General features: G+C 35.8%; 2 protein-coding genes across 4 annotated transcripts; one reads left to right on the forward strand and one right to left on the reverse strand.

The window, feature by feature from the left end:
• Positions 1-284: 284 nt before the first annotated feature.
• Positions 285-5,755, reverse strand: LOC112507637 (phosphoglycerate kinase, cytosolic-like). The gene is made up of 7 exons (XM_025112289.1): positions 5,696-5,755; positions 5,326-5,562; positions 4,360-4,437; positions 4,002-4,262; positions 2,533-2,850; positions 1,545-1,703; positions 285-770 (listed from the first exon to the last, which is right to left on the reverse strand). The coding sequence occupies exons 2-7, from the start codon at positions 5,518-5,520 to the stop codon at positions 576-578; spliced, it is 1,206 nt and encodes a 401-aa protein (XP_024968057.1). The 5' UTR covers positions 5,521-5,562; positions 5,696-5,755; the 3' UTR covers positions 285-575.
• A 4,728-nt stretch (positions 5,756-10,483) lies between these two features.
• LOC112506458 (nuclear cap-binding protein subunit 1) lies at positions 10,484-21,937 on the forward strand. Of its 3 annotated transcripts, XM_025110511.1 has the most exons (20): positions 10,484-10,540; positions 10,640-10,733; positions 10,833-10,892; positions 10,974-11,030; positions 11,119-11,190; positions 11,492-11,554; positions 11,869-12,045; positions 14,782-14,913; positions 15,721-15,787; positions 15,919-16,118; positions 16,344-16,414; positions 16,577-16,661; positions 16,742-16,810; positions 16,901-17,019; positions 17,325-17,463; positions 17,858-18,352; positions 19,039-19,338; positions 20,114-20,283; positions 20,371-20,473; positions 21,555-21,937. In XM_025110511.1, exons 2-20 carry the CDS (start codon positions 10,650-10,652, stop codon positions 21,660-21,662), a joined length of 2,571 nt encoding a protein of 856 aa, XP_024966279.1. In that variant the 5' UTR covers positions 10,484-10,540; positions 10,640-10,649; the 3' UTR covers positions 21,663-21,937. The 3 variants fall into 3 exon arrangements, with proteins under 3 accessions (XP_024966279.1, XP_024966280.1, XP_024966281.1); XM_025110512.1 differs by lacking the exons at positions 10,484-10,540; positions 10,640-10,733 and having other exon boundaries at positions 10,840-10,892; positions 10,993-11,030; XM_025110513.1 differs by lacking the exons at positions 10,484-10,540; positions 10,640-10,733; positions 10,833-10,892; ... (2 more) ...; positions 11,492-11,554; positions 11,869-12,045 and adding an exon at positions 12,052-14,329.
• The last annotated feature ends 1,149 nt before the right edge of the window (positions 21,938-23,086 follow it).

Below are 23,086 nucleotides of genomic sequence, written 5' to 3' on the forward strand. Positions count from 1 at the left end.
ATAAACGAAATCATAATTTTTTAAAATCCATATAAATTGTAAATATTAATCAGAGTAGATGAAATTAATTATAGCTTGTGAGTAGCAACTTAAAAACGTTAATTTCTGACGAACAGGTCCTTAGTTGAACCAATTCTTAATTGCATAACTGGTTTGAACCAAAAATCCTAAGGGGTTCAGTTGGCAAAGCATGGTAAATTACTAAACTATCTATATTAAATTAAAACCTCCAAAACTTGTCTTAATTCTTTCATCCACCTACTTAATTCTTGTCCATCTAGTTCTGTCCAATCCAATCTCAATCTTTCATTTATATTCATTCATACCAAAACAAAAGCAGTAGAACAAATGTCACCATGAAGCTACAAAATGAAGATCATTTATACAAGGACTGTTGATACCAATTCAAGAACCAGCCATGGTCACAGATTCACTGGACCTTTTTATTAACTTCTACTCTAAACTAATACCCTTAACCGCAAGTCGGGTTTCATTATCGTCCACATTTCTCACTCTCCGTTTGAAGCAAAACAATGGCAAAAACAAGATCAACAAGAGGGTCGGCTCGGCTCGGCTCAAGCGTCATTCAAAGCAAGCACACCAGGAAGTGATTTACCCTCCAAAAGCTCCAAACTAGCACCACCACCTGTTGAGATGTGGCTCATCTTGTCGGCAAGCCCAACCTTTTCCACAGCTGCAACTGAATCGCCACCTCCAATGATGGTTGTCACTCCCTTCCCACTAAGATCGGCCAATTTCTTCGCGATAGCCTGTTAACACGACCTTTAGACATCAGTCTCCGATGATGGTTGTCACTTCCGTTACAAATGTTACATATTGGAAAAGTTCAAATGAGAACCATAAATATTTTGAATATATTAATTCCTCATGAATAATGATGAATATCGGGTATGTTTGTCATGAATATAAACGTATTTTACAATGAACATCATGTATTTTCATCATGAGTGATTTTCATCGTGAATCGCATCATTATCATGAGAGTAAATTACAATCTTCGTCCATGTGGTTTGTTAATAATTTCAATTTTCACCCCTGTAGTTTAGAAATTGTGATAGTCGTCCCTATGGTTTGCAATTGCTATTTTCGTCCCTGGACTAATTCCCACCTTTGAGTACAAGGAACCAAAATTAAAGAATTGTAAACAAGGGCCGAAACAAATAGGGATGAATACCGCAATTTCTAACCACTGGAACGAAAATCATAATTTTTAACAAACCACAGGGATGAAAAACGTGGTCTACCCTTATCATGAATATAACATGAATAATTGGTTCTCATGTGAACCTGCATTGTATGAATAATCATGAATATTATGCATTTTCATCATGAAGATGAATGTATTTTTACAACGAATATCATGTGTTCTCATTTTGAGTATTCATCATCTAGTGCATCATTATCATGAATATCGCATGAATAGTTGGTTTTCAGGTTTTTAAAATATTTATGGTTCTCGTTTGAACTTTCCTCTATGCATGAAAACCTAAAGATCAAATAACTTAAGAGACCAGAATGTGTACCTCTGTTCCTGCAGCAAACTTCTCGAACTCAAACACACCCATAGGTCCGTTCCATATGACGGTTTTGGTAGTATCCAAAGTTTCACTGAATGACTTGATGGAATCTGGTCCAATGTCCAGTCCCATCCAGCCATCAGGAATACTATTTGCTGGAACAACCTAAAATCGAACAATAACCAGACCATTTAGCATGTAATCTACACTTCAACTAAAGTATGCATACAATGATGTGTTGGCAAACTGCCAACCAACATGAAATAAAAGCAAATATACAGGTAGGATCCTATTCAGTAAAGGTAGCATTTGGTATGCAGATGGGACGGAACTGGACAAGTTGTATGTATAATGTTTCGTGCGACTAGGAAAAGACTGAACAAGTTGTCTGTATAATGTTTGGTAAGATATAGGACAAAACTGTTAAAATTAAACATCCTATTTAGAGATTTTATATATCGTGTAATAATTATAAATGACACAAATCAAGCTTTGGTGGGTGGCAGGTGGTAGTCGACGATGGTAGAAGTGGTGGTCTTGGTGGAGGTGGGGGTAAGGGTGATGCTGGCTGGCAGGTGGTAGCCGGTGATGGTAGAGGTGGAGATGGTGGTTGAATAGGAGAGGTGGGCGGTGGTGATTGTGGCAGTTTTGGTGGGTGGTGGTGACCATATTAAATGAAATACCATGCTATGGCTATATATCAAATAAGGGTAGAGTAGTAAATTTTTAGTATTTCGGTGGAACAAAAAAATCATTTTTGTCCCACTCAATCCCAATCCCATGTCATGTCACATGAGAAACAATGAGTTTTTGTCATGTTGTGTAAAGTCTTGTGTACCAAATGCAGTCTAAGAAACTCAATGTGGAACTCTTCCATTCCACGCCATTCAAGTGCATTTAGCATGGATACCGAGTGTCAAAAGCTACTAAAACAAAGCATGAATAAACACGGGTGAGCAAATGGGAGGAAAAAAAAATAAAAAATAAAAAAAACCTTGCTGTTGGCATCTGCAGCAAACTTGTCAGCAACTACAACATCAGTAGGAAGCAGCAAAGAAACCCCTTTAGACTTGGCCTTTTCAAGAAGTGATGTTGCAAGGGAAAGTTTATCTTCTTCCACAAGGGAAGACCCAACTTTGTGCCCTTGGGCTTTATAGAAAGTGAATATCATTCCTCCACCAAGCACAAGGATGTTAACCTTCTCTAATAATGACTCAATAACACCAATTTTACTTGAAACTTTTGAACCACCAACAATTGCAGCAAATGGCTTCTTGGGATTAGATACAGCTCCAACAAGGTAGTCAAGTTCCTGAAAAGAGAACATATGGATAAAAATTACCAAATATAGTTCATTACAGTCTAGTAACTTCCTCATGGCTAACCAGAACAATGATAAAAAAACTAAAAATTGACTCCATTTGAAGTCAAATTTAGGCAGTTTTGTATCGAAGTGTCAAGAAATAACGAGAGATTCCAAAGCTGAAGTGTGCTTAATGAAGATGAACTTCTTCATTATGATTAAGATTTAATATCTTCAATTAATTTTTTTGTTTTATATTGTTGCTTCATATCTTTTAGCCTGGCCTTCCTTCTTTTTCGAAGATCCTCTCTTTTGAATTTTTTCCTTCTTTTTCTTCAAACTTTGCAACAATCTTTCTGAAAATCGTAGGTCAAACTTTTTTCTCACATAGCAGAAACAACTGTTCTACTCTTTGGAGTAGGAGTCATGTATGCATACATCACACCATGAGACCTAAGCTCCGAATAGAATATTCTAGGTTAGATTGGTGTGGTTTAACTAATATCGAGGTTCAAAATGGGATGCAACGACCTCAAGCCTGTCGCATTTGTTGAGGCGTAACATAAAGCGACAAATTTGTATGTCATATATATAATGATATTAAAAAAATTCATTCATATAAATTAGCTAGTTTTATATAAAAAGTTTGTGATCAGGTATTCAAAATAGAAGTGGAAAAATTCTACAACTTCGTTTTAACCGTGAATCCGTGACATGTGTGAATCCAAGAAACTGAGAGTGATGTGATTAACTAAGTTTGTAAAAATAATAAAATATAATGTTGAAAGTGTAAAAACACAAAAATTAGAAAAAACTTTATATTTAAAAGAATTTAAAAAAAATCATGTCTTGTAAAAAATGCATGCGCACCTCAAGGCGCATGGTGTGACCCACGCCTTACACAACACGGCGGGTACGTGTCTTACACCATGACGCTTTTGTGAACACCGACTAATATAAAAGTTGTTGTATCTTGACTACTAAATATGTTGCTCTAATCGTTAGCATTAGTCCATTTCACCAACGACACAACAGGCCCAAAGGACAGAAAGAAACACCGCTTGATTTATAGCTTTGACCTACATTGCCACCAAATATTCAATGTCTCCTTGCTCACCATTTACGACAATCAACAAAAAGAGATGAAGGCTAGGACAAACCTTTTGCATGAGGAACCCAGCAACCGAAGGCTTCAAGTGCTTTGCAACACCCTCGGTAGATGCATGTGCCCTATGTGCAGTGCCAAATGCATCATTGACATACAGGTCACCTAGAGATGCAAGCTTCTTTGCGAATTCAGGATCATTCTTCTCTTCCTCTGGATAAAACCTGACGTTTTCAAGAAGTAAAACGCCCCCATTAGGGATCTCGGCCACCAGTTTCTCAACTTCTGGACCGATGCAATCACCTGCCATCTTGACCTGTTACATGTTAAGGTGCAAAGAGGACACTTCAAACCAACGGTTACAATAACTGATGAGGGTAGTTATGCAGATGAAAATGAAGATAGAAATAAACCTCAACTCCAAGAAGCTCAGAGAGTCTAGGCACAAGCGGCTTCAGACTGTATTTTGGGGTTACACCCTTTGGCCGTCCCTGTAAATACATACACAACAAACACGAGAATATAAAAACCTTATACTACTAGTAAACTTCTCCGCATTTTCAGTAGAAAATTTAACTATGAGTCATAATCGTCTATCAACGTAACTGAAACAGATTACTTCAAAATTCAGTAATTTGATTCCCAACAAAAAGATGTCATTATAAACGAAAGTGATATATATCGTTTCCCTTAGTAATTCCTATTTTAGGAGTAAACATGTCTTATTATCCCCTTTGGAATGTAGTCCCAATTCTGAATCTGCCTTCTTAGATATCCGTTGGATCACGTTAGAGTTCCAAATCAGCTAGACTACTTGAACCATTTATCCTCAATATACAGTGGGACCTCCGTTATCTCCACAAGGGATCTTTTAAAGAATAATCTAATGGGTTTCATATATACTTTCACATTAGAGTCAACACACTTTGGGACAATCTGTGTTGTCCAGCCTCCATTGGAGGGGGCGTTGTATTCCAACGTCGGCTAGACTTGTACTAGCTCCCGTCGGTATATGTTGGAACCCTGGCGCACTCTCCAAAGGCATTAAGCTAATGGGTTCTATATATTGTGCCCCCGAAGCTCCTTCAAGGAGCATTTTCCACATATTAACATATATTGGGATCAATTGATTACCATCCTTGTTGAGATAAAATTATGAACAATACGGTTTCAAAATCCACATCATAATCACGTAATCAAACATCACATATTCAAGTTCTATGAATGAATATGCGAAAACGATACAAATACATCAAACACAGCATGTTACTTATAACTTATTACTTATGACATGTGATTGATCAGTTGAAGATGGATGGCAACACACGTATATATGATCCAAATCGAGTGAAGAACAAAATAGAACACAAAACATATACCAGATGAGAAGAAAGGACGACTCTAGCGCCATTAGACATCAAGTATTTGATCGTAGGGACAGCAGCGCGGATACGGGTGTCATCGGTGATCTTGAAGCTGTCATCCAACGGTACATTGAGATCAACCCTAATAAACACCCTCTTCCCCTTCAGATCTCCTTCCTTCAAACTACTTACACTCTTCTTCGTCGCCATTTCTCACAAACAAAAAAGGATTATTCGATTTCAGTTTCTTCCCTGTCAAAACAACCCAAAAAAAAACAAATCAAAAACACGTTTCACAATCAGAAACAAAAACGATTCAAATCATTCAATCAATTCTCGTGATATATAGCATTAATGTATTGATGAATTAATCGATCAAACCTACGGTGATATCAGAGGTTTGAGACCAGAGAAAAGAGAATCAAACGAATTGGTGCTTTTAATGCTGTTTTTTTTCCCAAAAATAAAGTGTATTGTTCGGTTTGAAAGATTCAAATATAAATGAAAAAATTACAGTTTTGGTCCATGTGGTATTTTCTCAGTATCAGCTTTGGTCCCTCAACTTTGTTTATTACACTGGTGGACCAGTGATATTCGTTGTGGTTTGAATTTCATTTTGAATTCGGTCCCTCTGGATGATGACCGAAAGTAAGGGTTATTTTACTTGAGGATATTTTGGTCTTTATATTTTTTAAATCGTTTTAATCACCTCGTAAGGTGTGGTTGCATGCCAATGTTGAATTGACCTTACTTTTCATCACTGTCGTGATTCCCCTTTCTTTTATTAATTAAGATTCAATATTCATTTTGACCTAACCTCCTCGTTCGACTCCCCCTTCACCAACCCACCCTAGTTCATATCCTAAAAACAATACCCTGCATCAAAAACCAAAACAGATAGTCGATGACAGAAGTTGTAGCGATGAAATGGTACGATCCACGTGAAGGAATGAGAGCATTGTCAGAGATGGAGTTGCATGTTGGAGACATTGATCTAGGGGAGCTTTGATATGTCTTGAGAAAATAGAGTTGTAGGTCAAAGCTTCGGTGTATTAAGAAGATGGAGTCGTCGATTTGTGGCGTACGTGTGATATATATATATATATATATATATACACACACACACATGTGTATATATATATATATAGAGAGAGAGAGAGAGAGTCGAGTTTATACAAGAATAGTACGTATTTAAGAAAATTGTTGAATCACATGTGATTTTGTACTAACATCACGTACAAAGTCATATGTGATTTACGTGACCTTGTCACGAGGCCATAGGGTTGCCCACACACTTTTCTAGTCATCACATGTGATTTTGTACGTAATTTGGTCATTTTTTTTATTTTCTTAAATATGTATCATTCTCGTATAAACTCTCCCCCCCCCCTCTCTCTCTCTCTCTCTCTCATATATATATATATATATATATATCAATGTTGGTCATATTGCGTTTTTCTCTTTCTCAAAAGACTTGAGATGGTGGATGTGTGATGGTGGTAGCACGTGACGCAGAAGGGAGAAATAGATACATATTGGTGGTCGGATGTAAATGATAGTAGGAGGCAATGGCTTGGCTATAAATGGTTTTCTATTTCATGACTTGCAACACCGAGTGTCTCAAAGAAGAAAAAATGTTAGAGCATCTCCAATATATATGCTAAAATATAGAAAATAATAGTGAGAGATAAGTAGAAAAATCTCCATATAACAGTGTAATGTATAAAATTTTAGCTTTATAATGGAAAATTAGAAACATGGGTACAAGATTAACTGTTGTCATTTGGAGACCAGAGTCGAAAGAAATTACAATTACATCTATCACTGTTCACCGGTATAATAACTGAAGTTTAAGGATGAAAGTTGTAATAGGAACATATCACGAGGGGCAAAACTGTAATTTGCTCACTATTTAAAAACCAACTATCATCACATGTTTCTTAGGGTATTTTAGTCTTTTTGATTTTAGAAACACTTTCATATGGTCACTAATTGATACCTGAGAGAATAATCAAATCAAATGGTGCTTTAAAGTATAAATGCTAGTCTTTGTCAAATAGGTTCAGATTTTTCAACCCAACCCAACTTGTTACCTAAATAAGCTGGTAGTCGGTTGAACTGTTTACCCTATCTCTTAGGCAGATAATAATCTCAACTGTAGAATACTTCAATTAACTTTTGTAAGAATCAAATGACTCTACCACCAATGCTAAAAGTAGATTCACATGCCACTCTCGAGGTTGGGTTAGCTACCCCAGCCATCTGAGCAAGAGTTTGATTTCATCAGGGTCCATAAAATCAAAGCTATTCTATACCTCAAATGTAAGTTTTTTTGTGACGATTGAAATTCACACTAGACTGGTTTGGACTTTAATTGGTTAATCAAATTTTTTCTCCTTGTGCTCTGATGGTGATGGAGGAGGTTGTAGATCATATTATTTCGAAATTTCAACCGTATTAATCACTGAAATGAAATGGAAAACAAAAAAAATTACAGCAATAACTTAAAAAATGTGAACTTTTGAACAAAAAGTCAAATACAACAGGAACTTAAAATATATGAACTTTAAAGAAGAAACATAGTCACAGTGACACATAAGGAACTTAAAATGGAATGAACTTACTATTTGCGATTGAGACCGGATAGATACCACCGATCTTCACCAGAGAGGCGGGGACTAAGAGAAAAGACGAGGAGACTGACAGAGGCTTGGAGAGTTGGAGTATTGTGTTGAAGGCGCACACGGTAGACTAATTATTTGGGTTTCACTTTCACAAACGAGAGGAAGATACAGGTTGAAAATATATATTATAATTGGGTTGACCTATTTACTTAAATGGGTTGAAAATCTCAACCAACCTGCTAACTTTGGGTTGGGTTGGCGGGTTGGGTCACTTAGGGTGCGTTTGGTAGGCAGAACAGGGTGGGACAGGACAGAACAGAACACACTTGTMCYATGTTTGTTATGGCTTTATGTGGGACTAACTAGAACAAGGGTGGGACACGGGAGTCCACCCTTTACCCCTGGAACTAACTAGAACAAGGAATTTTTTACCCCTTTACCCTCAATCCCTTCCACCGTCTTCTTCATCCCCTTCACAGCGTCTCAATCGGCGACCCTCCATCGCACACCCTCAATCGGCGACCCTCCATCGCACACCCTCAATCGGCGACCCTCCATCGCACACCCTCAATCGGCGACCCTCCATCGTACACCCTCCATCTCGACGGCGACGACACCCTCCATCGCACACCCTCCATCTCGACGGCGACGACACCCTCCATCTCGACGGCGACGGGAGTTCTAGTCCATACACACAGTCCGCCTCCATCACATTACCTTCTCCTTCATCAGGTACATGATTGCCYTAACCTTCTCCTTCTCCATCGCTATGTTTGAATCGATTTAGGGTTTGCTAGGTTTGAATCGATTTAGGGTTTATGCTAAGAGGATTACAGCAACTACATTTTTACCAGCTTGTTTATGCTAAGAGGATTACATCAACTACATTTTTACCAGCTTGTTTATGCTAAGAGGATTACAGCAATCGATTTAGGGTTTACATTGATTATGATTGCTGAATGTTGTTGTTGATGAATTGGTTTACATTGATTATAATTGCTGAATTGATTATGATTGCTGAATGTTGTTGTTGATGAATTGGTTTACATTGATTATAATTGTTGAATTGATTATGAGAGTTTACTTGATTTCGTAGTGAAAAAACACTAAACAGCTCACGGGGTAAATTGGTCATTTTAACCAGTTCTGTCTTGTCCTGTCCTGTCTTACCAAACGCTGAACAGCTGTCCTGTCCTGTCCTGTCCTGTCCTGTCCCATCCTGTCCCGTTCTGTCCTGTCCAGTCCTGTCTGCGCACCAAACGCACCCTTATTGTCAATTCTAGTTATAGTGTTGTATAACTTGTATGTATTATATGGGTGTTTGGTTAGATGTATTAAACATTAATTAATAAAAATGCAAACAAAAATAAAAGAAACTGTTTGGTTTTATATAATATAATGAGTCAATTTCCCATTAGCCCAAATTTCTATTCCAGGTAAAAACTACGGGAACGAAAATTAATTCCAATTTTCATTCTCAGTTTCATTTTTCTTCAACTGTCCTAACCGAACACCTCCTTAGTGTTATAGGTGTGTTTGGTGCTCTGGACAAGACAAAACAGAACAAAAATCATTATTTCACATCTGATAGAATTTTTATGAGGAACAATCTGAAACAAAGTGGAACAGACGTATTCGGTGTTCCACCCCACCCAATGAAACAAGGTGGAACAAACTTATATTTTACCAATATATTTCAAATTAGAACATAACTAGTTGTGTACCTGCGCAATACAACAAGAACCGTGAATTTTAACGATTTTGAAGTTTCACTGCTTTTATTAGAAAAGATTTAACGAAAATATAAGTTACACTTGGTCTTTACATATAAATACAATTTGAATAAATAAGAGTTATGATTCCAATTACTGTCTATCCATGAAAAAAATTGTATGACAGTTTAAAATCCAATATATTTAAAATTGAACATATTTAAACGACTTCACAAATGTATTCGATTTACACCAAGAGCAAAGAATCAAGAATCGAGAGCGAGACCGAGAGTTCTAGAGTAATTGAAGGAGAAAACTTTTAATAATTCATGGTGAATATTAGTTTGAATATCACATTGGGGGATGAGTAGAAGACATAGAGGTATGATAGGGTGAAAACATGAGTAAAAAGTGTCAAAAGTATATTGGGAACATGAAAAGAAAAATATAACAATATACATTGGTAATTTGTATTATATGTTATTTTAATTATAGATTTAAAAGATTTCAAGACTAAATGCATAAAGTAGTAGTAGTTAATGCATTATGAATTATTTTTAAGACTTTGTACATAAACATAATACCTTGTACATTAAAAAACATTTTAAAGATTTTTAATAAATCTGATTTATAAGATAATATAGATATAAATTATCACCTAGAACATCAAATTCACTTTCCCTGTATATTTTATTTTTTAAACTTTATTATTAAATTTTATATTATTTAAACTTTGTCCGGACAGATGCGAACCACCCCTCCGGTTTAATCAACAAACCCGGTTCAGTGTACAGCTCAAAGTTAGGGCATGCAGTAAAATCGATTTGCGAACCCAAAAACCCTTGGGGACTTGGCTGACACCGGCACTCTCCCGTTCGAACTATACATATAGACGTATATATATCTACACCCTCCACCTAGAGAAGTGTTCTTGCGCTCTTGGTATTGGTTCCTGTGAATCTAATCTTCGGATTTTCGTCGGTGTTTCAATAGACAAGAAGATATGAGTAGCTGGAGGAGTTTGATTTTGCGAATCGGAGAGAAGTCCTCTGAATATGGCGGTATAATCGATTACAAAGACCACATTGTTAGTTTCTATTTACTTTCTCTTCAATACAACCCTATTTTTTTTTTTAATTTTCGGTAAACCCTAATGTTGTTAACCCTAATTTCTCCTTTTTTGCAGGATGCTTGCTTTGGTGTGGTTCGGCGGGAACTAGAGCATTCTGAAGACGAAATCTTAACTGTGATTTACTATTCCTTAATTCTTAATTCTTAATTTTAGAATTGCATTGAAGCTAATTTAGTCACTTCAAATTTTTGACAGTTTCTTCTCCAATGTTCAGAGCAATTGCCTCACAAGATTCCTCTATATGGGACGGTGGTAGGTTCAGTTTCTTTTTTTATACTCTACCTTTTAAACACTGATTCTTGATGTATTTCTTGTCTTCTCTTGTTTTTTTCTTTTGTAGATTGGGTTATTGAACTTGGAAAATGAAGAGCTCGTCAAGAAAATATTGGAGAGTACTCAAAAGAGTTTGCAGGTGAGTAAGCAGTGGTTCTTGATCAAGATGTTTGCTTTCTTCCTGAATGCACACTCATATTAAAATGAAGATAATTGGTACAATTCACGGTTCCTTAGGCGTTTTTGTTCGAGTCTTTTCACCATGTTTACTATATGTTATTTGATGGAAAGAAATACAACATTGATTTTTCTATCRATTAAAATATGGACRTACAAGTTCTTRAGCAGTAGCTATTAGCTTGTCATTTGGTATCTCTTGTTGTAGGTTTTGTGTTGATTTTTTCCAACCTTCTGTGACGGGTCTTCTTGTTTATTTGCAGGATGCACTTGACACTGGAGATTGTAATAAGATCCGTGTATTAATGCGGTTTCTAACTGTTTTGGTATGTTTCTATACTTTATGTTGTTTTAACCAGGATAAGATGCAAATGAAAACAATATGGACTGAATAGATGTGTCCTTATTGTGGTTTCTGAATGGGGTTTACTAGCCATATCCAAATTCCAATGTTTTATAGAACAATTGAAATACAATTTTGGCTTAATCACACATGTGCATTTGCTTTTGCTCCTCTGATTTCTGTGCATTTTTTTTTCTCTCTCTACATTAGTGATGCTACTTACAATTTTACCATAGTATTGTTTCTTTCATTTGCCGAAATGTGTTTTGAGTTGTATCTTGCACTTATATCTCGTAGATGTGTAGCAAAGTCGTCCAACCAAGTTCACTAGTGGTGGTTTTTGAAACGTTATTATCTTCTGCTGCAACTATAGTGGATGATGAGAAAGGGAACCCTTCATGGCAAGCCCGTGCTGATTTCTACATAACTTGCATTCTTTCCTGCCTTCCTTGGGGTGGGTCTGAACTTGGCGAGGTAGGTTCTCAAATTTAATTTCTCGCTCATTTTGGTTCATACAACCGACATATGATACATGCTTGTATAGATGGTGAGAAGAAACTACCCGGACATGACAATTTGTTGCTTTTCTTGCCAAACCACTCTAATCATTCCTGTTTTATCCTCTTGGTGTTTGCACTCAACTGTAGGAAGAATTTTTGCTAGTTCTTTGTTATGGTTTTCTTTGTGCTATCTTGTATAAATGTAAAAATCAGTTTTGGTGCACAAGTTCTTGCAAGAGTTCTAAAACCAAATTCTCATAGGTCAAGGTGATGCGACTATGTGAGCAAGAAAATGAATCACATGTTTAATAGGAAAAGATACCTTCATCGACACTGAAATATTGTTAAACTAGCCCATTAAAATATAGAACCTAAAAGCCTAGGATGTTGTATGCCACAGTGGAAGATAAAAGTTGTTGCTACCTACCTTAGGGTTTTCCAAACCACATAATCAGTAGGAAAGAGTTGTTGTTGTGGAAATCTCCGCATAGGACCACTTAGGCGTTTAAGCTTCCCCTCCCACTGGTTTGATCAACTAGAGTTACTTAAGCAGCCACCTACACGATAGGGCTTCCCAGCTAATTATTGGGGATTAATCGACTTTATCTGCTTGTTCTCATTAATTGTTGATGGTACATTTCAAGTAGTCGTTTAGAAAGGTAATTCTACATTTCTACCAAACAATGTACCGTCAATATTTTGATTTTCGTGTGTATACAATTATGTGTGACTATATTTTACACATATAATGAACCACTCGCTTGCTTAATCCCTGTGTAGGCGATTAAGTGCAAGAAATTAACTTGATCTGGAACAAGTCAAAGAATAAGAAGCAAGTATGTCTCTGCTAGATGGCAATGGAAGTCTTATTTTTCCAATTCATGTTAATATGATTTGCAGATCATGTTTATTCCAAGGAAGCATTCAATCATATATCTTTAACTTCACATAAGCGTGTTTTGTAGACTGTAATTGGTGCCTGTTTTAGAAGGCTAGATTCTTTCTACAGAGCACTACTCTAATGCCTGTCTTGGAGGAAGTTGGTTTTAGATACAACATGCGGGAAAATAATATATTTGACGATTTTGGGATAAAGGAAAACAAGTTACTATTTATCTTTATTGGCGAGTGAATCCATAGTTTCTTTCATCAAGTCACAAGGAGGAAGTTTTTGATTTTTTTACGGGTTGAGTGGATTTATTCCTCGAGTTTTTGCAGTTACCTTGTTGGATGCTCTATATTTTACCATTAGCTCCATTCAAATTTTTTCTGCCAGATATCACTGTAAAGTAATGTGGTTTAGGTTTTTTCTTGTGTGTGTATGGTGGGTCGGGGGAAGGACCTTTGTGGAGTGAATTTCCGGTTAGGTTTTTGCCAGTGACATCAATAGTGGAGGCTATGTGCATGAGGCACAAACAGGCTATTCTTATAGTGTTTATCGATGCAGAGAAGACATCTTAGGGTCGAAGGATAGATGAGAAGAATCCGCCCACAATGTGTGCAGATGTGATCAAAGTCTCAAAGATATTTATAATGGCATAGTAATGTGTATGAAGTGTATGACAGTGAGTTGAATGGTCTTCTTAGTATCATAAAGGCTACACCTACAGTTTGGTCATCTTAAATATAGATCCTTGGATTCATAAGTTTAAAGAGGATGCTTGTGCTAAGAGGTTTTTGCGACAGACAAAGTTCTGATCCCTATGAGGCCTCATCATTATGAATTCTAGGTTTTTATTTGTAGCCTTCCCTGAATATTTGGAATAAATTGATTTTGTTGCAGGTTTGTTCATAACTTCATTTGTACATCTTACTTAATGATTGAGCTAGCCTGCATTTATATTCAGAAAGTTGAGCAGAAAAACAACTGGGAACCATGGTCTTTGTGAGTTAGAAGTATTGTACATAGGTGGATTTGGTTATGGTTCTGCCTGTAACATTGATGTTATGGGAGGTTGGGGATTCTAGCATGTTTTCATGCTGATGACTGAGGATAGATGTGAGCAACTGATAGTATTTGGTTCTGATATTCTGTTGGCAAATATGCACCGGGCAAGACTGTCTGAGGGGCTGAATTAGTGGCAGGACCTGGTTGATTGGATGCTTTGTCATGAAACCCAGCAAGGCACTTTCCATTGACATCTTCACTGGGGTTACTTTACATGCATCCTCCTTAAAATGCTTTGTTAAGTTTCCTTATGGAGAAAAGCTCCTTAAAATGCTTGGTTAAGTTCCATACATGGGAAAAGCTTGCTGAGGTAAGCGGTAATCTCATGCTAACTGAATTTCACTTCTACTTAACTTTGGATAAGGACAGTAAGCGTAAAACTAATTGCAAAGAAAGTTGTTATCAGTTTTTTCTCTTTTCAATTTACTTCTGTTGCCACTGATATGGTATTAAGTAGTCTGAACATTGATAATAATGTGAAAACTAGGAATTTGGATTGGGTTTGATGGATTTTACATGTAAGATTTTTCTTCACTCGTTATTCTACTTATCTTTGCAAGAAGACATTTTCTTTCACCAGTCAAGTTTAGTTTTTTGCATGCTTGAGTTTTGGATTCTTATAATCTAAAACATCAAGAACTCAGTCATAGCTGTTTTTTTATGCTACTGGCTTTTTCTCTTCTGGGTATAACCATCCTCATTATCATGAGAGCAAATTCTTTTGGTCATTCTGTTTGATGGTCGGACATTTAATCCTTGCAGCAAATTCCAGAAGAGATTGAAAGAGTTATGGTTGGGATAGAAGCCTATTTAAGTATCAGAAGACGTGTTTCTGACGTTGGTCTATCTGTCTTCGAGGAGATAAACAAAATTGATAAAGTTCATGTTGAACAGGTATCTTATACAGTTCTTTTTACTTGTTAAGTTCCTCCATAGTTTTTCTCTGTTTCTCTTCTTGAAAGAACTCCAAGTGGCATTGAAGCTCGTATTATATTTGCATTGATATGATAGCATGCATTGCGACTCATGTTTCTTGTATGTGTTTTGCAGAGAGAGAACTCGGTTTATTTCTACAGAAAATCAGTAGTAAAAAATTAGAGGGTAAACAAGTGTGAACACAAGGAAAAGTTTATGTAAACACAAAAGAAAAATTAGGTTTTTAGTATTACTGTTGATGGTAATACTTTGTTTTTTATTAATTATGAAGTTCATTCAGTTTCACTTGTGCTCAAAATTGCCCAATTTTTAATTTCATGAATAGAGAAATGTTCTCAGAAAATAAACCTTTGGAGCTTGAGGTGCTTCTGTGGTACAATATTTAGAGAAAAAGGGTGTGAAATAAGGCAGAACATATTTAACAAACGTTTTTTTTTCCTTCTTCATTACCAAGTAAAGTGTTATTTGGCAGTTGTGTATGTATGTCAACCGAGGGTACTGCCACAAACATTGTGATCATAATTATTCCTTTCATATAAACGCTAATTTTGGGCAAAATACATATTTGGTGATCATAATTATTCCTTTCATACTTCAAAATTAATATTCATAAGCAAATACGTAAAAAAAGAAAAAGAAAAACATGTTGATTATATCCAAATTTGGTATAAACATTAGACAACAGATAGTTTTGACATTTGTTTTATAGTTCCTTAATAACTTTGCACACTGGTGTTTTACCGGTGCTTTCATTATGTTTTATAGGATTTTGTGGAAGACCTATGGAGTCGAATCCAAGATCTCTCCAAGAACAGCTGGAAACTTGAGAGTGGTACTTCTATTTACTTGTTAAGTTCATTTTTTGCTTTTCTTTTCAGCTTCTGGGGCAGTTGCATTAAGCTCACAGTTTGACATTGATTTTCCTATGATTCTTGTTAACATTTGCTCTTTATATGCTCACAGTTCCAAGGCCACATCTTTTATATGAAGCACAGCTAGTAGCTGGGAAGTCTCATGATATTGGACCCATCAGTTGTCCTGAGCAACCAGATACCCCTGGGGAACTCTCTGGAGTCAGTTTTGGTAGACAAAAGCACGAGGCAGAATTGAAATATCCTCAGAGGATACGAAGGCTCAATATATTTTCTGCTAGCAAAACTGAGGTAATTAACTAATTGAGATTCTTACATGATTTGTATACTTTTCCTATGCATGTTCTTAGTGGCTGGCTCCTGCATACATTTTCTTCTCAAAATATAATTTGTATCTTTACGGACTTATGGTATTTAAATTGATGTTTGTTTGTATTGATGTTATTTAGCATGTGCCTTACTATTCTTGTTCATGTGGGATTTATGTTGATTTATATATGATCTTTTTGGTGGCAGGATCTACAGCCTATAGATCGTTTTGTTGTGGAAGAGTATTTATTGGATGTGCTCTTTTTCTTGAACGGATGGTTTGTAACTTTTAACTTTTTATTGTTAATAAGGTCTTTTTGCTTTGACTTCTGCAATTCAAGAATGTGTGCTTCCGAGGAAGTGATCACCTTACCTTTTAACGAGTTGCTTCTCTTGGACATGATCCTTATTCTTATATTTCTTGGTTTGTGCAAAGCTAGTCGAAAGGAATGTGCCGCATGCATGGTTGGCCTACCAGTTCCTTTCAGATATGAATATCTCATGGCCGAGACAATTTTCTCTCAGGTATAAATTTATCATCCATGTTGTTTTGATTCATCCTTGTCTTTCTTGTTCTTGAATAACAATGGGATTTTTTTTGTCAGCTTCTTTTATTGCCTCAGCCACCATTCAAGCCCATATATTACACACTTGTCATTATAGACCTTTGTAAGGTATAATAGATCCCAAGTTGGTAGCTATTTTTCTACTTGTTTCGTTTCCTTTTTGGGGTTATTTTGGAACTAATCACATTGTTCTGGTAGTCTCTTCCAGGTGCTTTCCCTGCAGTTGTAGCTGGGGCTGTCCGTGCCCTTTTTGATAGAATAAGTGAATTAGATATGGAGTGTCGGACACGCCTCATTCTTTGGTTTTCACACCATTTGTAAGTTAATCTTGTAATTCTATATGATATGTAAATTCTAATTTATGATATGTAAAACTGGTCTTTATTATATATATGGTAGTTTTTTCTATCTACTTTTATCTTCTTGTTATGTGTGGGACACTGGACTATTTGATATTGGTGGGAATTTTTTTGTCGGTGTCTCTCCTTTTCACAATCATCTATCTTGTCTTTCGTGAATAGTTTTCCAAAGCATGTGCACTTATGCCCATTCTAAGTTTGGTAAAAGTTCAATGGTCTTATTTCCCTTAAGATTTTCTTATACTTGCATGCCAATATTGCAGATCAAACTTTCAGTTCATCTGGCCCTGGGAAGAATGGGCTTATGTCTTAGAGCTTCCAAAATGGGCTCCACAACGTGTATTTGTCCAGGAGGTTTTGGATAGAGAAGTCCGTTTATCGTATTGGGATAAAGTGAAACAGGTATATGTATAAGCAGCTACACATTTATGTCTGATTGTTTGTTGTTTAGTTCCTCTTTCCCATTTGAGCAATTTTACTGTCGGTATTTATTACCTTCTCTGTCCAACACCCTTACCCATTTCTTTGACAAGTGGATCATGCCTTCAACCACTTTTTTACCCTTGGACAACTGTCAAAGCAGTCGTCGGAAAGATGAGACCCTTTTGACTTCACATTGGAAGTATAGAAGTCGATGCTTTATGTCACAAATATTGACCCTTTTTTGGTTAAAAGTTATGATTCTATCCCATGTTCCTTTTTCATTTATTGGATCATCTAAGAATCTTTAGAGGCATGGTTTCTACTGTTTTTAACCAATGGTAAAATATGTCTTAAAACTTGTCTTTTCGTGCAGAGCATTGAAAATACCCCAGCTTTAGAGGAATTGCTTCCTCCAAAAGGTGTTCCTGACTTCAGATATGGTTCAGAAGATGATGATAAAACTGAGTATACACTTTCAACAGAACTTAATGGTATGGTGAAAGGAAGAAAAACGGCACGTGATGTTATCACGTGGCTTGAAGAAAGTGTAATCTCAGTCAATGGGCTGGATATTGCCCTCAGAGTAGTTGTTCAGACCCTTCTGGACATTGGATCAAAGAGTTTTACTCATTTGATTACTGTGTTGGAGAGGTATGGACAGGTTATTGCAAAAATTTGTTCAGATGAAGAAACTCAAATTACATTAATAGCGGAAGTTGGCTCATTTTGGAAGAATAGTGCTCAGTCAACAGCCATAACAATCGACAGAATGATGGGTTATCGGCTTATATCTAATTTGGCTATTGTTAAATGGGTCTTTTCATCATCAAATGTCGAGCTATTTCACACCACAGATCGTTTATGGGAGGTAACACACCTTGACCTTTTTCCATGAGTTTCTTCTGAATTTTTCATTATTTTTTCTTGTGAAGAAGATTTTTGATAATTCTTGTTAGATGAAATTTTTGTGGCTAATCCTTGTGAGATGGAACTTATTACTCTCTCCGTCCCAAAATAAATGTCCACAATGAAAATGACATAGTTGTAGGAATGTGTAATCATTACACTTTTTAAATAATGGAATGCTACTTTTACCCTTAATAACATAGATATTTTCTCCATATCTTAATTAAGGGTAGACTGGGAAAGTTGAAACTTGTTTTTGAAGTGGACGCATATTTTGGGACAAATTAAAATAGAAATGTGGCACTTAATTTGGGAGGAAAGGAGCACTAATCTGGGTTAATTGCAAAGCTCCCCGGTCACATTTTCCATATTCGTAGAAGTTCTAATCTGAAAAGATAACAACTTTTTTGGGAAGGTTGTAGAAATTAGAATTATACGATAAGAACCTAAAAGGGCTGCAAATATATTTTTTGTGGAAGGGGCAAAAAGTGCATGTCGGGTTTAGGTTGTTCTTGACTTTCAGAAATAAATTTGTTTTTACCTTTTTGATAAGATTAGCATAATATATTGTTTTGCTTTATTTTCTTCAGTTGTCTTGGTGACTCTCTTTTGGTTGCTTACCATCATACTTGTTCACTGTCTCAACAGATTCTCAGAAATGCCCTTAATAAAACATACAATCGCATATCTGATCTAAGGAAAGAGATTTCTCATCTAAAAAAGAGTGTTATAACAGCCGAGCAAAGTGCAGCAAAGGCTAAAGCTGAGCTGGATGCTGCTGAGACCAAGCTCATGCTTGTGGACGGCGAGCCTGTTGTTGGCGAAAATCCCGCTAGGATGAAACGTTTGAAATCAAATGCTGCAAAGACAAAGGAGGAGGAGGTGTCTACTCGTGAATCTTTGGAGTCAAAGGAGGCTCTTTTTGCACGAGCCCTTGAAGAGAATGAGGTATTCGTGACTATATACTGACGCTTTATCTTTCCGATATTGATTATTTTATGTGATTTATGAGTTATAATTGTAATTTAATACAATTAAGAGACTATGAGTGCTATTAGGATATAGTACATTGTTCCATCATCCACTTGGAGGGTAATGAATTTTCTTGTTTTTGTTATTGAGAGGGAAGGGAAAGAAAGAAAAGGAAATATATTATTTTTACAAATATTATCTTGTTTATTTTACAATGGTTTGTAATTGATGGGTAGATATGTAACTTTACAAATCTTTTTAATTGTTATTATTTCTTTTCTTCTTTTTCCTCCCACATCTGAGAGAAAAGTTTTGAAAGGATAATCAGCATTATTTTTCTGCTTTGTCCTTTCCTTTCCCTCCTTAAAAATTTGAGAATACGAGATTTTTTCTTTCCTCCCACTTTCTCTCCCTTCGTAAAAAAGATCACGAGAACACAGCATAAGGGTGCGTTTGATACATGGAGATGACTAGACGGGCGTGAGAGAGGCAGGGGTGAAAGAATTCTGGAAGGTTTTAGGGTTTTAACTTTTAGTTTGACGTGGTAGTTTAGTAATTTATAAATTTTGTCCCACTTACTAGATCTACCCGACTGCTCTGCAGGCTGAACTATTTCCACCTCTTTGCTTTTATTGTTCATCTATTTTCTAATGAACATCATTAAGGCTTGTACTCTGCATGAAAAAGTGTGAAACTATGGAGTTAAAAACCCATCTTAGATTACAAGTTAATTGATACGTTGCATGTGCAGGCCTTGTTTCTATCTTTATACAAAAATTTCTCCAATGTTTTAATGGAACGCCTCCATGAAACGTTTGGAGAGAAAACCTTGGAGCCTACTGGTGATTCAGAAGCAATGGTCGTCGATGAAGAAGACACACCTGCAATGGAGACGGATAAAGAAAATGGAAGCTCCAAGAGGTACCATTTCCGCTTTAACTTTTTCCTGGCTGTCAAAATTTGTGTGTTTTCCACCTGTAATTTTAGTGCACTCTCTTATTTGTGTAGAAATGCCGGTAGTGGCACCGAATATATCGTAGAGGAGAAAGAACAATGGTGTTTGTCAACTTTGGGTTACGTGAAGGCTTTTTCAAGGCAATATGCTTCAGAGGTTGGTTCCATGCTTCTTTATCTTTCTTATAGTTGTTCTAAATGTAATAAAAAATATGTATATTTGCATAAAGCTACCAGTATTCTATATGTAGGGAAAATATCAAATGAGAACCATAAATATTTTGAGAATCGTGAGAATCATTACATGCATTGATGATGCATATGAATTCCAGTGAGTATATACATCAATGAAATGCATATATACGTGCATATGTAGTAGATATGCATTGATGAATATACTCCATTAGCAGAATACATATTCTGAAAGTGTATATGCATCAAGGGGAATAATCAAAATATAAACCACAAAGGTTGAGAACCGTGAGATCTTTTACCTTGAGGTATTGTTTCACATGATTTTATTTCATCTTAGGCTTGGATTCAAGGCAGTGATTAACATATATTTGTTTCACAATGTGAAACTTCTTTTACGTGTATTTTTTGTTTCACAACACTTTAAAAAGTTCTACATTGCGAAACAAAAATATGTTAAATCAATTATCAATACCTAAAATCCTAGCCGTAGTCTGAAAAAAATAATTCTAAGCAACACATGATGCACTGTCATGGTCTGTAACTTTTTCTGTGGTTCTCATAAGATTAACCCATATGCATCAATGCATATAACCGGTATTCTCTATATGCATCCATAATGGAAATTTAAGCTATTTTTTAGAGTAACGGTGTGTGGACCGAGGTTTAGGGGAAACCCCCCAAGAAAATGAAAAATTAAGGAACAACCTAATAACCGTTTATCTGTACGGTATGCACATATGCATACAAGTAATTGAAGATGTTTCCTATTTTCATGCACGGTATGTGTATTTTGTGTTGAACTGAATGAATTTCATGAATATACTCATTGACAGAATACTTATTATAGTTTCATTGACAGAATACAAATATAAATTTCAGTGAGTGATGCATATATACTTGCATACATAGTAGATATACATTGACAGAATACATATTCTGATGGTAATACGTTCAAAATATTTATGGTTCTCATTTAGCACTAGCATTCTATAATGGAAATTTGAGGTATATTTAGGAGTAATGGGGTATGTGTTGATTCACAGATATGGCCACACATGGATAAGTTAGAGGAGGAAGTACTAACGGGAAGTGTTCATCCGCTATTCAGAAACGCCGTTTATTCCGGTTTGCGTTTACACATCGATCAATGATTCTAGTCTGAATTTCTTTCTTTCTTTCAGATTCTGTGAATCAAATTCTGGTTGTACCAAACATATGAATGTAATGATGTAGTATTCATATAACATGTGGGATGGTTGCTACAACCACTAGGTGAGGTGGGTTGGGTTGGGTTGGGTTTGGTAGACTAGTAGTCTAGTGGATATATGCCCATTTTTTTATGAAACAAATTAAGGCTTTTATGCTGTACCAAATTATGCAATTTCTGACCTGATATGCACATTCTGAAACTGAGTCATTATAGACATTCCAGTTGGTTGCAAGTACTTACCTCCCGAGTGAGCATGACAAAAACCTAGAATCTTATCCGATAAGAGGGCATAGTAAGGGTCAAGAGTTTTACAGGATAAGTGAGGGAGAAGTACATGGTAAACGCTTACCGGCTAAAAGTTGCTTGCCGACAGTTCGTTTTGATGGCTGATAATGTTATAGATACGGTTAAGTGAGGGTGGCGCTCTGGCGGGTAAGCACTACCTGGTAGACATTAGTAAACGGCCCCTTGGATTCAATTGTAGAGATGGTTTTCAAATTGCAAAATACATGTCATGGTTGTAATTGAAAGTTTAGTAGTTTATATCGTATAAAATTTTAACATGTATAACATACTCTTCTGCGTTTTTAAGGGATATGCTCAAATGAGATCGTATTTTAAGAACACGAGAACCAACTATACATGTTTTTTTTTTCACGATAAATGTCGTCATATATATAGGTTGATAGTCAAGGAGAACCATAGAAAATGTTATAAACTCGTTAGAACCGACAAAAAAAATTATATGATTTTTTTAATCGAAAACTGTGATTTATGATATTGTTTTATATATATTTGTGTTCAACTTATAAAAAAATTACATGTGATTTTTTTTTGTTTCACTTGATGAAACTAAAAACTTAACATAAAAAATATTCACATGATGGAACAAATATATCTAAAAGTATCACATTATGAAATAAGTATATGTGATGCAGTATCTTAAATCTTAGCAATGAATGAAAAAAGATCATGTAAAAAAATATTTTAAAATTGGTTTCATGAGTAACATTTTTGTGGTTCTTTTTTGATTTGCCATATATATATATATATATATATATATATATACACACACACACACATACATGCGATAACAATATCTAAGCTGAACATTATGTTATAAATCACGTTTTAAGATAAGTTAAAGGATTTCTCATATTCAAATAAATATTAAAAAATACAAAAGACGTGGAAGTGTAAAATTGGAAATTGGTATAATAAAATTCAAATAACACGATGACGATTATTCCGATCATCTGGGGAGTGATTATCATCATCGACGAGTGGTTATCACAACAATATAGTGATAGTAGGCCTATTAGGTAAACCGAAAACAAGGAATTGAGTAAGTAACAGGTTTTGGAC

Source organism: Cynara cardunculus (genome assembly GCF_001531365.2).
Source record: "Cynara cardunculus var. scolymus isolate 2C chromosome LG 2, CcrdV1, whole genome shotgun sequence".
In the NCBI taxonomy this organism is placed as follows: domain Eukaryota; kingdom Viridiplantae; phylum Streptophyta; class Magnoliopsida; order Asterales; family Asteraceae; genus Cynara; species Cynara cardunculus.

What these genes read in the sequence shown, in the direction of transcription:
- LOC112507637 (XM_025112289.1), bottom strand. Translation starts at nt 5,520, where the DNA reads ATGGCGACGAAGAAGAGTGTAAGTAGTTTGAAGGAAGGAGATCTGAAG. An exon ending in CTGCAGATGCCAACAGCAAG is followed by an intron (nt 1,704 to 2,532) that starts GTTTTTTTTATT and finishes GTTCGATTTTAG; the next exon opens with GTTGTTCCAGCAAATAGTAT. An exon ending in AGTTTGCTGCAGGAACAGAG is followed by an intron (nt 771 to 1,544) that starts GTACACATTCTG and finishes TCGTGTTAACAG; the next exon opens with GCTATCGCGAAGAAATTGGC.
- LOC112506458 (XM_025110511.1), top strand. Translation starts at nt 10,650, where the DNA reads ATGAGTAGCTGGAGGAGTTTGATTTTGCGAATCGGAGAGAAGTCCTCT. An exon ending in GTGGGTCTGAACTTGGCGAG is followed by an intron (nt 12,046 to 14,781) that starts GTAGGTTCTCAA and finishes TAATCCTTGCAG; the next exon opens with CAAATTCCAGAAGAGATTGA. An exon ending in CAAGGCAATATGCTTCAGAG is followed by an intron (nt 20,474 to 21,554) that starts GTTGGTTCCATG and finishes GTTGATTCACAG; the next exon opens with ATATGGCCACACATGGATAA.